Genomic DNA, 15,094 nt, shown 5'->3' with positions numbered 1-15,094 from the left:
ATCTAAAGAGCTTAACACTTTTGACTGTAATTTACAGTAGTTGAAAAAGTACTTCAAATGTTAAAGAAATTATTAGAATAAATACTATGTGCACACTTTATTTACAACAATGTTGTATTCAACCACAGCTATGTTGCAACCAACTTAATTGTTAGTGGATTTGTACTAGTTTCAAACTATAGAAAATCCTTAAAGAACGTTGCACATAAACTAAACTTTTCAATTCCCTATCATTAAGCTATAATCACCTTTAAATGAAAATGCAAATACAATATTAAACCAAACCTCAACTGTTCATACCTAACTTTCAACAGAACTAACAATATGTAAAAAATAACATTTATCACTACACTACTGAAATAAGACTCAATAAATTTTATTTATTAATATTAATTTCTGTTACTCAGCTTTAATGCTCACGTTTATATTTTTATAGAATTGCTTTATTTTTTCTATCCTACATCTATGGTTTTTATGCAGCGAATATTTTTTAGAATAAAATAAATATTCACAACGCTCAAAAGAAATAATAAGCTGAGAGTTTAAAAATCTTAACCAGTTAGTGTAATACAGAGCTATTATTTGATATGAAAATTTAATTTAATTTTATCAAGGTTATTATTAAAACTTTCCCAAATCAAACGATACAAACGATTATAATAAAAAAAAAAAATTATTTGGTCAATTCCCGGATTTGGCTTATCAATATTATATGAGAAATAAACGATTTGAAATCTTATTTAAATGGATATACAAAAAAGCTATTATGGAGATAACGATACGAGATAAAGACAACGTCATTTATTTTAGCGTTTCAAAATATCAAAAACATTTTTTTTAATCTATCGATTGGAGGAAGTTCTGACACATTCGTGACATTTCTGTGAAATAACGACAAAGTAAAAAAAAAAATCCGTCCACGGTCCAACCTCATTCATCCAGGATATCGTTTGGGAGATGTTTTGTACTTGGACACAGAATCAATACAATACAAAAAAATCCTTCAACATTTTACAATAGTAAGTAAATAAAAAGCCATTTCATTCATATCATGTATTAATGGATTCATCAACTTCAGCGACAGAAGCATTCGCTGCTTCGTCCGCGTCATCAGAGCTACTCTCGCCGCCTGTACCAACCCCGTCCTGCAATCGTAGATATCAATTTATGCTGGTTGACTTGTATTTTTTTTTTTTTTGAAAACTGACATATGACTGCCAACATAACGATGCAATCATCAGCTATATGTATATAATAATAGGGTTTATAATCAATTATTAATTTAATGGTATTTATTAATATTGGTTATACCTCATACTTAACGCGATTCGCTAGTAGAGTTTGCATGACGTATCTGAAGATGTGGTCCCGACAGAGCTGGTCAGTGTCGGGAGGCAGCCAGCCACGGCGCTCGTGACACGTGTACCCGGCTGGCGGGGACAGAGACACGAGCTCCTGGACCTCCGGCAGGTACACGTCACAGTACTGCCAGGGGAAGAGACAAATATGCAAAAAGTTTTTTTCCATAGCAGGGAAGGGGGATTTTAACAAACTCAGTCTGATAGAAGAAAAGACATTTTATATTCAAAACGACTCTTTCAAGCAGGAAAGACATTTGAAAAAACCTTATTAATTCCAGGGGAAGAGACATATATTTAAAACGACACTGTCATAGCAAGAAGACAATTGAACACAACTCAGTACTTCCAAGGAAAAGTACAAATATTTAAAACAAAAACGTCCCTGCTATAGCAGGAAAGAGACCCAACACGGTACGAGTTATGATGAGGTGTTGCGGGGAAGTGACAAATATAACAAATGCATATATTTTCAATCAACACATAAATATTACCTTTTTCATTTGATAAAACTATAAAAAGATATATAACCTATAAAAATATAGCTACCTGGTAGTATATTTGTCTCTGAGTTGGCGCCATCCCGGGTCTAAAGTAAACAGCGCCTTCGTAAACCGTGTCCTCTATTGAGAGGTCATCTATAGCACTTTTGCTTAAATTCTTAATTCTATCTTTCTTCTTGCAATGAACGAACTCATCACGAGTTGACACCATAGAGTGAACGCCGGCTGAAATTGTGAGCCACAGCTGTTATTGCTGCTTATACAGATACTATTTTTATTTTTGACAGATATTTGAAGGTTGCCAAAGAGGAATAAAGATGCAACTGATCAAGTTAATCTATTATTCGTTGTGTATAAGCCCTATGTATTAATGCATCAGATGTGATAGTTCCTATGGCAGACAAGAACTTTTGTCACATATATTTTTTGAAACATACTTAAATTAATTTTGTACATCTTACACACTATGTATATGAATATAAATTCAGATTATCGCCTATATCTTCAGGGTTCTGAAACAGTTTGTGAATGGATCACTTGTCTGAACCAAAATTCAAACAAATTATACCCAGTTAAATAGAAAAGAAGATTGTAAGCTGCAAGAATGTTTTATTCCGGAACTTATGGCTTGGAACCCTGATTTAATCATTGAATTACTATTTAAGTATTAATTAAACATTGCTTGGTTATGAAAACAATAAACCTGCATGTCTCATCCTAAAGTCCAGGGTCTGGTAAATCCTTGAGCCGGGTTCTTTTCTTGGATCGTATCCAAATCTTGTCCAGAGCATCCTCCACGGACCTTCTCTCATGTACAATGCAAGACACGGCATTATCACCTTAAGAGATGACAGCTTTATCTTTGTATGAAACTTGACTAGATTCAACGACCATATCGGTCTCTCCTCGAAGAGCTGAAAAATACTAATTATACAGATTCCATAATGAAAATAATATTAATTTAATAAGACAGACTGTCGACCTTTGCCACTGTATTGTATTCCTCTTCTAAAGATGGATTCAGAGCTTGTCTTGCATTTCTCAATTTAATATAATATTCATTGGGTTCAGTTGGTAACTCTTCATTCAGTGAAAATATAAATCTCGGTAAATGCAAAGACCTCTCCATCCTTGTCTTATGTACTTCGTCATTTGTGGACTCGCCCTTCATCATATCCTTTGTCACATAGCGTTTCTCTGTGTAGCAGTATGTTATCGGTTTATCTGATCTCGTAAAATTTGATGGTGTTATAAAGAGAGGCGTGGGTTCCCTGTACATAACAAATTTTAAGTTTTATAAACCTTATTTAATTATGTACTTGTTTCAACATATTTAAAAAAAAAATCTGAATTTTTTTATTAGAACAAAAAGTAAAGATTATTTTTTATTGCAAATATCATGTAATGTAGCTTTTTAATCACCACTTTTTAAGTTATTTAATAATTAATATAAACATGCAATTGAATTGAAAAGCCCATCAAACCATTTTTTTTTAATTTAGAAGTAACACAAGATATGTAGTTATACCCACAATATGGAATTCAGCTCATCTAGGCCGGAGGGTATGATTTGTTCTATAAGACATTGTGGTTTGTCACCTTCTCTGTGTGGTGTACTGAGTGGTAAGTATTGGAAGTCACACATTGCTAAAAAAATATTAAAAGTTTCTATATAGTTCAAAATTTCAATTGTTTATATCTTTCACACCAAAATATCATTTAAATTAAGCTTACATTCAAACCTATTAATTTTCTTAACAGTTCCAACAATAGATGTTGAAATTACTTCTTTCTTAACCTCATTACCCGATTTAGTTTTCTTAACCTTTAGTTTAAAGAGGACACCGGCGGTGGGTTTTGCGTCAGCATATATTTTCTTCATAAAAGGATTATCTGGTTGAAAGCTAAATCCCAGTCGCTTTTTATTAGCTTGGGTGTAATGCTGAAAAAAACACTAATATGAAGTCAAAAAGTATATATAGTATTGCTGACACCTAGAGAAGGTTTTGGTTTACCTGTGAAAGAGCCTTTATACCTCCCATACACTGTATAGCCTTTTCATCATTCTTAACAACACCCGGAAATAAGACACAATACAATTCTTTACGCAAATTATCATTATTTTCCATGTTTATATTTTAACACATGTTAATGCAGGTGCTTTATATCATATGGTAAACAAAACATGACATGTCTGAAAAATATGTCAAAATATTTCAAACTGTCAATGTCAAAATTGACATTTCTTTTTCTTCAGAAACTTAAGTATCTACATTCTTTTAATTAATTATTTTACGAAAAAATCAACTATTCCTAAGTCAAAGTTGTATAGTTATTAGGGATTAAATATTAACATTTTATTAGTGCTCATTTAATTATTACTCAAATTAGTATGTCTATAACTTTGGAAACATTAATACAATTATTTGAGTGGCAGAACTCATCCTTACCACAAGTATTAATTCAATCACAATTTACGTATATAAAATATGTTAGTAAATTATTTTATTGAAAATATTGTTGTTTTTTTATAAGACATTACAAAATAAATGAAATGCCGGAAGTAATAAGACATAAAAATTTCACGATTTCTTTATTATTAAAATAAAACATTTAGCTTAGTTTTAGTTTATTCAAGTTATTTATCAATGCATGAGGACTTGCATCTGAGCTAGCTGGCTGTAGGTGTCACCGGGCATCCTGTACGCGATGTTCCCAGCAAATGTATTCAAAACCTCAGCCTGTTCTCTCAACCATTCTAGTTGCTGTAATATAAAAACTTTAACTTAATCTTTCATACAAAAAAAAAACTTTAAAGCCTTGTATCTCAATAAAAAAAAATATAGCGATTTTTATTATTTTTTTTTTTTATTTGTTGGTATAATAATTTACCTTATTAGCAGTATGTGTACTGAGGGTAGGCTGTGCAGTACGTAGCTTCTGCCTCATAGCAAGCAGGATATGACATAACGCTCGTAGGACAGCCGGAAGTGCTCGTAATAGCTCGCCTCGAGCGTTTCGCGCTCCAGCTACTCGAGCCGACACCTCATCCGAGCTTAGAGGTACAAGCTCGCAAGCGCGGATCGTCTGAAAATATATAATTATATACATCTCAACATTAATCAGCATCTAAATCAAATGTCTATGGTTTTTTTGGTTAATTTTAGCAAAAACTAGACGTAACACTTTTCAGTAAAAGAAACCCTGGAACTTCTATAGGTCTAAAAACATAAATAAACTCAAAATGGACGTACCTCCAAGGCACCTTCGTAATTTTCAGCATGGAACTGATCAAAGAATGTCATCAACTTGCACAGTTTGTTGTAAGCGTCGACCAGGTGAGGAGATGGCAGTTCTTCTGAACGGAGACGCCGCGACACGTGCTCGGACAGCGAACGTAGACGCTCTCGTAATGCGCCACCACTACTCACAACTTGGGCCAGCAATACACAGAACAGCTCCAATACTTTCTCCAAGTTCTGTCAAGATGTTTTATTAAAGTTATTTTAATTCCCATCAGATATGACCATTTAGTGTGTCGTACTTACTCCAGCAATGTCATACACTATTATGGCGTCTTCAAACAATCCTTTATTCACCAGCTGCTCGGCTACATTGAGGGCAATGACCTTAAACATAATGTTAGTTCTATATTAATCTGAGCAACATTAGCTAGTCTAGTTCTACAGGTCATTTGAACAAACTACTTTTAAATTAGAACATTGATAACCAATAATTTTTTATATATATTTTATATATAGTAAGCTTTTTAGTGTTTCATATAAAAATAGTCTGTATGTATATATTCACCGTATTATCAATATTAGGGTTGTTAAACTGGTCTAATAGTCCGGTTGAACGAAGGCCGGTGGCCGGATCCATCTTTCCAAAAAGCAGTTCATAGTCTCGACTCTCCAGCGACAAATCCGTGCAACAACACATGAACAGGTTCTTACCACTGGGGTCTTTCAGATTTCTTGAAAACAGATATTTTGAAATTAACATAGTGGCATCGATAATGGTAGTAACAAATGTATTTAATCTGTGATAGTATAAAAAATACATATGGGCTCATAGACACAGAATGTTCAAATTAAACTTTATTAATTCAGTAGTTTTTTTATATCATCTGTATTTATATTAAAACACTGAACATACCTCAGGAAAAAGTAATAGTGGAGAGCGTCTGACGGGTCGGATAGTTCAAACTTTCTAACATAAAGTAAAATAAGTCTAGCTAAGTTCAAGCGCCTTAGAGGTATGGGATCATCTGTATCCACTGACACTGAAATAATGAAGCGATAAGTAACAATTTTTAATCTGTTATTATCATAGAAATTTCATTAAAAAAAATGTACTGTTAATGTTAAATTTATGATCGTAGTTCTGTTACACAAAATGTATTTAGAATAGTTGATTCAGAACATTAATCTAACAATGTGGTATAAATATTTACATAGCGGCGCCTGTACATTTCTTGGTGTCCCCAACATATAGACATCATGCAAAGCTAATGCCATATGGACTCCATGTACTTGATATCTGAAAGACATCAAAAGTCATACATTTCTTGGATATTAGAAATTACTAAGCCCTGTTGAAACCAAATAATGATCGCTAATAAATCCGCACCTTGGTATCCTTGATAAAAACTCAATAGCAGGTTCAAATTGACCCGTTAATGTCAACACTTGGAAATATACAAGGGGCTTCTCATACGCGTGGTAATGGGTTTCTCCTATAATGACATGAAAGAAACATATATGTATATAAAAAATTATATAAAAGTCGTAAAATAGTACAAATACACCATGTTTTACCATATTCTTCCAAAATCATCTTCTGTAAGTCCGAATAACTAAATGATTCAGATTCATTGTTAGGGCGAGTCTTGATGATGGACAGTTTAAGCCATAGATAGTCATCGGCCGTACGGGCGACTTCTGAATGTTCATCACTAACATCACAGCATCTGATTACACTGTACACCTAAAACAGTTAGGCATGACATATTTTAGCTTGTATATTCAGTATTAAATCATTTAAATAACTAATATGGTTTTTGCTAACAGCTCTTTTGTAGGGATCTGTAGAGTTGCGAACTTGAATCCTATACTGGAAGTTGATTGCCGTTTGTAACTTATCACTTAACGGTTTCTCAGGTTCTCTTATATATTCTTCTAGAGCTGCTATAAATTCCTCGTGATCTCGGCTAAAATTAAATATTTTCTTTTGACATTAAATATCAAGGAGCCTTGTACACATTGTCCAGGGATCATGTTTCTTCCATAATATATTATACCATACTCACCCAGCTTTCCTCAAACAGTGTAATGCTGCATTAGCATCTCCACTTCTCAAGCAATAATACACCATAGGCCACAATGGACGATCATCAATCACACCATCCGTCAACCCTTGTGTATTCTGACCCTGAAGACGCAGCCCTACAAAACCCCTTACTAAGGGAAACGTTCCCGGCTCCCCTCCCCTCATTGCTGCTCCAGGGTTTGCTCTGACTACATCACTCATGTACTGTTTGTATCTTAAACATTACATTTTATAATTATTACCTAAATTAATACCTAATAAGGCTTTCTTGATTTATTGTAACTCACCTCCTCTCTAAGTATTTTTTCCCTTGACTAATTAAACATTGCTGTATTGTGGGATTACCTCTGGCTTTTAATGGATCTTCGTCTCTCACAAGAGCAGGGATGTTGGCCATTGTTTTTATTATCTCCCACATTTCTTTAACTTTCTAAAATTAAAAAAAAATCTTTACATAATTGTATTAACATATGTTTAAATATTCATAGAAATTAGTATGACAATATAATACCTTATAATTTATTCTAAGTACAAAGGAAAGATTTACATACACAAACACAAATTTATGAACTATCTATGCAGGTTTATAATTTATATTTTTTTTTTCGTCGCCGCATATTGAATATTATGCAATCATCAAATTAGATGCATCATTAAGATAAGTAATGAATATTTTGTCCCTCCATATTTTCTATTTTTTGTATCAATATAACTTTATGATACTCACAGGGTCATTAAACTCTTCCGCGACTTGTGCAAACTTCTGACATAAAGCAGTCTTGGATTTAGCGCCTTGAAATACCAGTTTATTGTACAACTGAACCTGTCTAGCATATGCAGCTTCAATATTATCCAGCATAGAGTGACCAAACTTCTTTGGTGTATCAGCAATACTTGGCTGTTCTGGTGCTCTTTTCAAATCGAGCCAGTTCTGAGACGGGCCGATCATGGCATTCATGAGCTTTATTTTTTCTTTGTTCCATTCCGATAGCATATGCTCCCATTTTTGATCCTCAGTTGTTTGTAATGACTGGAATAGTTTGAAAAAATCAACATTTCTTAAAAATTTATCCATCTAACAAAACATTTCAATGACACTAATATTTTTAAATTACTATGCATATTTTATTATTTTTAAAACTACTATACTTCTGATGTTTTGGTTACTTTGCAGCAACCAAATGTGAATTCACATCTCATTAGCCCGTGATCATGGTTGCTGCAAAATAACCGAAATGTTGGGAGTATCTAGTTAAAATAATAAAAAACCCATACTAATCCGAAAATTTTAGTTTCATTTAAATGAATACTCGCTGATGTCTTAGATCTCATTAAAAATTTTCAATTTACACTCACATTTTTGTTAACTTCATCAATGAGTGATAAAATAGCATTTTCCCTTTCATTCTTAAGAAAGCTCTCAATATCAGAATCAGCAATAGGCTGTAGGGGTTCAAATGTTCTTTTAGAAGACAATGTTTCCAATTTCTGTGATATTTGTTGAAGGTCAATTCCTTTGGACCCAAATAGCAGATGGCTAAAAAAAATATTAAATTTAGTTTAAAATATAATCAATTAAATTTTACCAAGGCATCGAAATATTGTTTTATGACGTATTCTTCATATTTGTTCAAGTACTTTACTGCAATAATCTTAGAATTCATTCATTTGTACTGTTTAAAACATGAATGTTTACTTACGCTTGAATATCATTGGCGCCGGATTGAATTACTCTGGAATACAATTCATGGGACGCTTCCAAAACTTGACCTAAAGAGCGTTCCACTCTTGGCAGCTCTTCATTTCCCTCTATCTCAGTAGTTAATTGTTCAGCTTGTTGTAAAAGTTTGCTAAAATCCTCGTCGGCCATGGTTAAGGTTATGAAAGATGCCGAAGAAAGGATAAAAGCTCAAAAGAATATAAGTTTATTATTTGCGAATATCAGAGATAATAAAAAATTAGATTATATTATATTTCTTTTATAAAAATGAAATGTTATTTACGAAACTATATTCGAAATAGAAGCGCGCTATCAGTTATTGTTTGAAGTTGACATTACAATATGACAACAGACAATGTAATATGAACCGGCATAATGTTAAAAATTTGTGTTCACTTTGAATGTTTTTCTATATTTAATATTTCATAATAATTTTAACAACTGCTGGCCTTTTCTATAAACCATCTCAATTTAACTTATAATATGATGGATTAGGGTTTTTAAATTTTACTTCATAAATCATCCGTTACTGTTATACTCTGACTTTAAAATAGTCTTAATAGTAAATAGAAAAATATACATATACATATACATATATATATTAAAGCGGTGAGTAATTGGTCTCTATTAGAAAGGTTTGTTCTCACAGAAACCTTAACAATCAAAACGACTAGGCAAAATGGTGTTAATCGAACTTGCACTACAAGATGAAAGTATTGTGTGGGATAACATATAATAACTGACAATTCAACCTAACCAGTTCATGTCTCGAGAAAATCTGTTAAATTATTTATTTAACTTAACTAAAACAGTTTTAGCAAGTTTTGAAATAAGTCTGTTTTTTAAATACTTCATAGAAAATACAAAACGCATTATAGGTTTTAATGAATTATATAAAAGAAGACGTGGTCATAATGTAGTAAATAATTAAAATGTAGATAAACATCTGTCTGACTTTCCTGTCAAGAATCTTACTGAGATAGAAATTCTACATCCACTTTTAAACATTAGTAGGTAAGATATAAGCCATCTTTGTAATTTTTTTTATACTATACTTTTAAACATCAAAAACAGACAAATAGTCTCATTTCATCAGAAAAAAGAACAAGAAATAAATAGCCAAATGAAGTTTATTACAATAATAAAAATTTAAGATTATTTGAATTTCTTAGGTCCAAATATAAGATCTGCATCCGGTGCCCCTTTAGGGTGTTGATACTTTTGTCGAACGTGCTGCCCTCTATTGGGGTTGCCACCTCCTCCAGAACCTCCCCCACTCTCCGCGCTATATTCTTCCTCTTCTTGGCGTTCAGAAATGTTTAATGTTAAACTAAAAAGGAAAAAACAATTATTGATACAAAATAATATCAAAATAGTTTCTAAAAGCTTTAAAAAAATTACCGTTTAACTCTTTCCATTTCCTGTTTATCTGCTAGGGCTTGTTGTTGTAAATTGCTCGCGAGCTCCGGTGGCGCGTTGAACGACTTGTACTGTGGTTTCATACCTTTTCTCACCATCAACACAAATTCTACTCCTTCCTTACCTTGCTAAATAAATTATAAATAAATTTGAAACTTTCCTAAGATTTGTAATTTGTAAATCTTATAAATTACTTAAATCTTAATATATATATATATAAGTATATATTATAAATGACTGAAAGTAAATATTTAGAAGTCAAAATGTACAATGAAAAATTTATAACTTAGTATATGTTTTAACTGTGCATTGCTACAATATGAAATAATTTTAAGAATTAAATCTATTATTAATGTTGTTTATGTTAGTATACTATACTTCCCTAAAGTTCTTACCAGTAACTGTTCATAAGTTTTTTTTGTGGTTTGTCTACATGTCATTGGCACAGCTATATCTCTTTGCTGTGGTCTATTCTCACGTTGTCTTTCCGCAATGTTCTCCATAACCATCTTCTCGAATGCCGATTCAAACTCCACATCTTCCACCTATAACAAAAATATTTTAGGAAATTCAAACAAGCACATTAATGAGGTAATAGATACTTAACGAATGCTCACAGGTTTTACAGCTGGACGCCTCGGCTCGATGGGTAGGTCTTCTGTCTGCACGTCGTTCTCGTCATTTCCAGCACTTTCCGTGATGGGGTCTTCGTCAGAGCTTTCTTCTGGCATGTGTGGATTATCTGTTTCATCATCCGTCTCTATGATGGTGTCTAAACCATCAGCAACACTATCCTCCCCCTGGTCATCATTGTCAAAGTGTTCGTCTTCCCCCAAATCCGGGTATAATGTCTGTCTTATCTCCTCTATAGCGTCCTTACACTGTTGCCAGCTAGTAAACATTGTCAGTTTGGGCCGCAAACTGCTCAAACATTCCTGATATATGTATTTGACGTATATCGGAAATTTATTCTCCTCGGTCCAGTAAGGATCACTGTATTTGAACCAATAGTAATTTTGGAAGAAAACCAAAAAGTAATCCAGTCGTTTCTTACTGGATCCACTATTAAAATATGCGCCACAAGTTTCTAGTAGAGCACAAACTAATCGTATCCTGAAGACATTGTCGGACGGATCTAGTGGAGATATGTTAGAATGGTCGTTCGATACACCGAATGTAATAAAAGAGTAGAGAACCGTGAAAACGTCTCGGGAATCCAGGAGCTTGTAATTATAGAGTTCTCCGAGATATCGGACACTAGCTATTCTCCTCTGATTGTACTTTGGATGAGGGTCTTCCATAGTAACTCTAATTTCCTCCAGTATGGTGTCAACAACAGCGGGGGCAACGTTTTCTTGCCAGGCAGCCAGTTCAGCTGTTAAGCGAGCCAATGCCCTTCTCGCACTCGCCCTGACTCTCCACCCGCCAGCCAGATGTTGGATTGCCACTGCCGCTACTTCGGGGTCATCCCAATTAAGTTTCCTCATAAGCCTCAAAATTTTTTCTTCATTACTTTTTTGTAGATCTTCGTGAAGAATTTTTCTAATGAACTGGTGCATGGGAGGCTCTTCCTCTTTCGGTTGTGCCGGTGCTTCGGGTGGACATACGTAATAAAATGCATTTTCGATTTGGGTCACGTAACGTGAATCGAGAGCTGAAACGGTCTACAAAAAAAAAAGATAACTATGTCAAAATAATCGACAATCTTAGGTAAACATAACAAGTTTCTTTACAATAATTTGATTGAAACTTAAGATAGAAACAAAACAACAACAGAAAGGCTACTCAAAACGGAAAGCGTCAGAAAACTTTCAGGTCCAATTTCAATTAAAAATCACGCAAAAATTTTATTTCTGAGATAGGTACAATATACTGTTCAGCTGCTTAGTTAAATAATATTCATAAATTTTAAATATTCTGGTTGATTTTATATTTTCTTAACTACTTCAGTTGTTTAATATAATAAAGACAGTTTTTGTACCTTTTTTCTCATCATCTGCTGTAAATATATCATTGTTCTTTGGTGTGTATCGGGATTGCAGTACAAATACCTTCCGCAAGTCTCCAATAAGTTACAAGCCATTTCAATGTGATGATGTTTAAAATCGTGTAACAGAACTTTCAGACAGTACAAAGCTTCCATTTTGGAGTAGAGACCAAATTTAACAAGTTCTCCAATAAACCTCACCACTTTTATCTAGAAATATGTTAATTCACACTTTATATATATGTCAAGACTAACTGTTAAGTATTTAATTAAGTGTTAAATTTTAAGTACCTTTGATTCAATGTTAATTTGATCCTTCTTCCTGACATGATACTTAAAATCTTGTTTTAACATTTGACACAAATCAACACACACGTCGGGTAAAACTGGATACAGTATGGACGCGAATCTCGAGTAAAATGGTAATAGATCTAATCTTGTTCTGGCAACACTAAATAGGACCCGTGTTAATTTTTTTCTATTATTTTTAGTGTTCAAATTCAAAACAAAGTCTACAGCCGCATTGTCAATTAACTCTCTATTGATACAATTTGGCAATTCATTTAAGAAAGCATCAAGGGCGTATCTGAAATGTAAAAATCTCATGAAACACTTTAATAATGATGAATTGATTATGTAACTATAAATCTTGTTAATAACAATTAACGACTTCTGTCGCATTTTAATTATACCAATTAACAAAATTAAAAGAACTGTTTACATTTCATTCAAAAAGATTTTTATCTTTCATAGAACATAATTATTTTGGTCCTTGGACATAAATTTAAAAAACTTAAATTATATTTGGACCAACTGAGTCTTGGTGCAACTTTTTATTTTCTAACACGTCATAGGATCCTATGGCAATGTCTATAAAAAATAGAGCCATAACTCATAATACACAAGTTATAGCTAATACTAACTTATTAGACACATTAGCTGGTTGAGCCTCTTCTTGCTCCACATCAGCAACAACAGGTGCTGGTTCCTCATTGTCACTGAGCTCGTCCTCTTTGAGATCCTCGTCTAACATCTCTTCAGTAACAGTTTCCGTTTTATTTTTCACAGCCTAATTTAGAAATGAAGTGATAAGAAATAGTTTTAAAAGGAAATAAAATAGCAGACATTTAATGTTTACTAAGTTTTCAATGCATTTGTATGGCTTACCTCTTTCAATTGGTAATTAGGCATGAAAACTTTCAAATCGGGAAGACTGGTATAGAAAGTTCTAGTGTCTTCGTCCTGCCAAGGGTCAGTACCAGCTTGCATAATGATCTCATCATTCCCACCAATGGTTACTGTACCCTGAGTCTCAATAACTGTCATGGACAAAGTCAAAGGTTCTCCAGCCTCACCTAGGTCTTCTCCTAACACTTCAGCAAAGTTCTGAGCTCCTACAAGTAGTTTATCATATGTGGCCTAAAAGTTACTTTAATTATTACATAACTGCCATGACACTGGACAATTAACAGAAGTTCGTTTGTCAGTTACCTGATGTTGTTCCAATTGGTCTTTCCTCTCTTGTGATAACTCTCCTCTTGTATGAAGGGTTCTCTGATTGGCTGCATGCAGAGCCTGAAGCTGAGCTCGTTCAGCCAGTAAATGCTTTGTCAATGATAAGAAATAGTCTTTCAATAGACTTCTCACAGCTGTTTGCTTCTCCGCTGGTATAAAAGTATTTCTTGGTACTGTCACATTAAATTTCTGTAAAATTTGACAAATATTTAACCAATAAGCTCACACTAAAATAGAAGTATATACTTTTTTTTTATACCTTAGCAGTATCCTTAATTTTTTTTGGAACTAATCCTGCATAGTCTTCACCACAATGTTTACAAAATGATAACAAAATTGGAATATTGTTATGCTCTTCTTTATCCATATTAATCAAAACTGTGAGCACAATTCCCAACAGTGGTAAACCAGTCTTATTGGTAAATATACCAACAGCAATAAGTTCTGCATAGAATCTTAAGTCCACTCTTAACTTTGAAGAATTTGTTATCTTATCTGTTGCTTTGAAGGATAGTATCTTTTGCCAGTTTTCAAAAAAGAACGAACTAAATTCCGAATATGTTTGATGCAATGTAGAACACAGAGTGATTGCAGCTGATATATCTGACATCTTTAATTTTGCTTCTGCGATAGCGGAAGCGACTTCAGAAATATACTTCGTAAGATTGAGAGTACTTAAATCCTTAGAAAGAGCATCTAGTTGTGTGGCACTAAAAGATTTAAGCTTTTTAACGAAAGTCGTATTTTTCTTTAAGCCGGAATCAAGTTTTGAAAAATGGTTGTCTGGCGGTCTGACACAATTAAGGTTTTGATTTCGTAGATCTGTTTTGTGTTTGATTCTTGCTTCCAGGTTAGCTATATATTCAGTAAGAGCAAGTTTGTCATTTTCATCTGTATTTTCTGTAGAAACATCATCAATACCAGACGCGTCCTCACTTTTATCAGCTTCCTTTTCATTGGAAGTCATCTTTTATACTTCTGATTAGACACTACCCGAAACAGTTAAATATTTCGTTACTAATAAAATACTACAGACAGAATTGCAGAAATAAACAAAGTGAAATCTGTCATAAACATCAGATTAGATTCTGCAACGTCAATCGTAATGACTTCTGGGCCAATGGTTATTGATGAATGATAATTAAAATTAAAATAATATATGTACAGAATTCAGATTTCACTTTCTGCCTTAATCTATATTATATAATTCGTCGTCTCACATATTTGTGTAAGTTTAGTTATTATGCATAAAAAACGATAT

At 33.2% G+C, this 15,094-nt stretch overlaps 3 protein-coding genes across 3 annotated transcripts; all 3 read right to left on the bottom strand.

The window, feature by feature from the left end:
- Nucleotides 1-1,038: 1,038 nt before the first annotated feature.
- LOC116779472 (general transcription factor 3C polypeptide 5) lies at nucleotides 1,039-4,058 on the bottom strand. Its single transcript, XM_032673768.2, has 8 exons — nucleotides 3,877-4,058; nucleotides 3,596-3,803; nucleotides 3,394-3,508; nucleotides 2,844-3,132; nucleotides 2,565-2,775; nucleotides 1,908-2,086; nucleotides 1,312-1,485; nucleotides 1,039-1,145 (listed from the first exon to the last, which is right to left on the bottom strand). Exons 1-8 carry the CDS (start codon nucleotides 3,988-3,990, stop codon nucleotides 1,050-1,052), a joined length of 1,386 nt encoding a protein of 461 aa, XP_032529659.2. The 5' UTR covers nucleotides 3,991-4,058; the 3' UTR covers nucleotides 1,039-1,049.
- Nucleotides 4,059-4,437: 379 nt separating this feature from the next.
- On the bottom strand, nucleotides 4,438-9,238 carry LOC116779471 (nuclear pore complex protein Nup93-like). The gene is made up of 15 exons (XM_032673766.2): nucleotides 8,893-9,238; nucleotides 8,549-8,729; nucleotides 7,920-8,222; nucleotides 7,480-7,622; nucleotides 7,173-7,406; nucleotides 6,932-7,073; nucleotides 6,682-6,850; nucleotides 6,494-6,599; nucleotides 6,318-6,403; nucleotides 6,020-6,146; nucleotides 5,672-5,837; nucleotides 5,410-5,490; nucleotides 5,116-5,340; nucleotides 4,754-4,948; nucleotides 4,438-4,626 (listed from the first exon to the last, which is right to left on the bottom strand). Exons 1-15 carry the CDS (start codon nucleotides 9,060-9,062, stop codon nucleotides 4,507-4,509), a joined length of 2,448 nt encoding a protein of 815 aa, XP_032529657.1. The 5' UTR covers nucleotides 9,063-9,238; the 3' UTR covers nucleotides 4,438-4,506.
- Nucleotides 9,239-10,024: 786 nt separating this feature from the next.
- On the bottom strand, nucleotides 10,025-14,903 carry LOC116779565 (regulator of nonsense transcripts 2). Its single transcript, XM_032673915.2, has 10 exons — nucleotides 14,093-14,903; nucleotides 13,810-14,022; nucleotides 13,486-13,737; nucleotides 13,242-13,387; nucleotides 12,610-12,904; nucleotides 12,313-12,528; nucleotides 10,949-11,995; nucleotides 10,727-10,876; nucleotides 10,314-10,459; nucleotides 10,025-10,242 (listed from the first exon to the last, which is right to left on the bottom strand). The coding sequence occupies exons 1-10, from the start codon at nucleotides 14,798-14,800 to the stop codon at nucleotides 10,068-10,070; spliced, it is 3,348 nt and encodes a 1,115-aa protein (XP_032529806.2). The 5' UTR covers nucleotides 14,801-14,903; the 3' UTR covers nucleotides 10,025-10,067.
- Between the last annotated feature and the right edge of the window lie 191 nt (nucleotides 14,904-15,094).

This window comes from Danaus plexippus, chromosome 2 (assembly GCF_018135715.1).
Source record: "Danaus plexippus chromosome 2, MEX_DaPlex, whole genome shotgun sequence".
Classification (NCBI taxonomy): Eukaryota; Metazoa; Arthropoda; class Insecta; order Lepidoptera; family Nymphalidae; genus Danaus; species Danaus plexippus.
The sequence above is the reverse complement of the archived record's forward strand: the minus strand, read 5'-3'. Positions and strand labels throughout refer to the sequence as shown.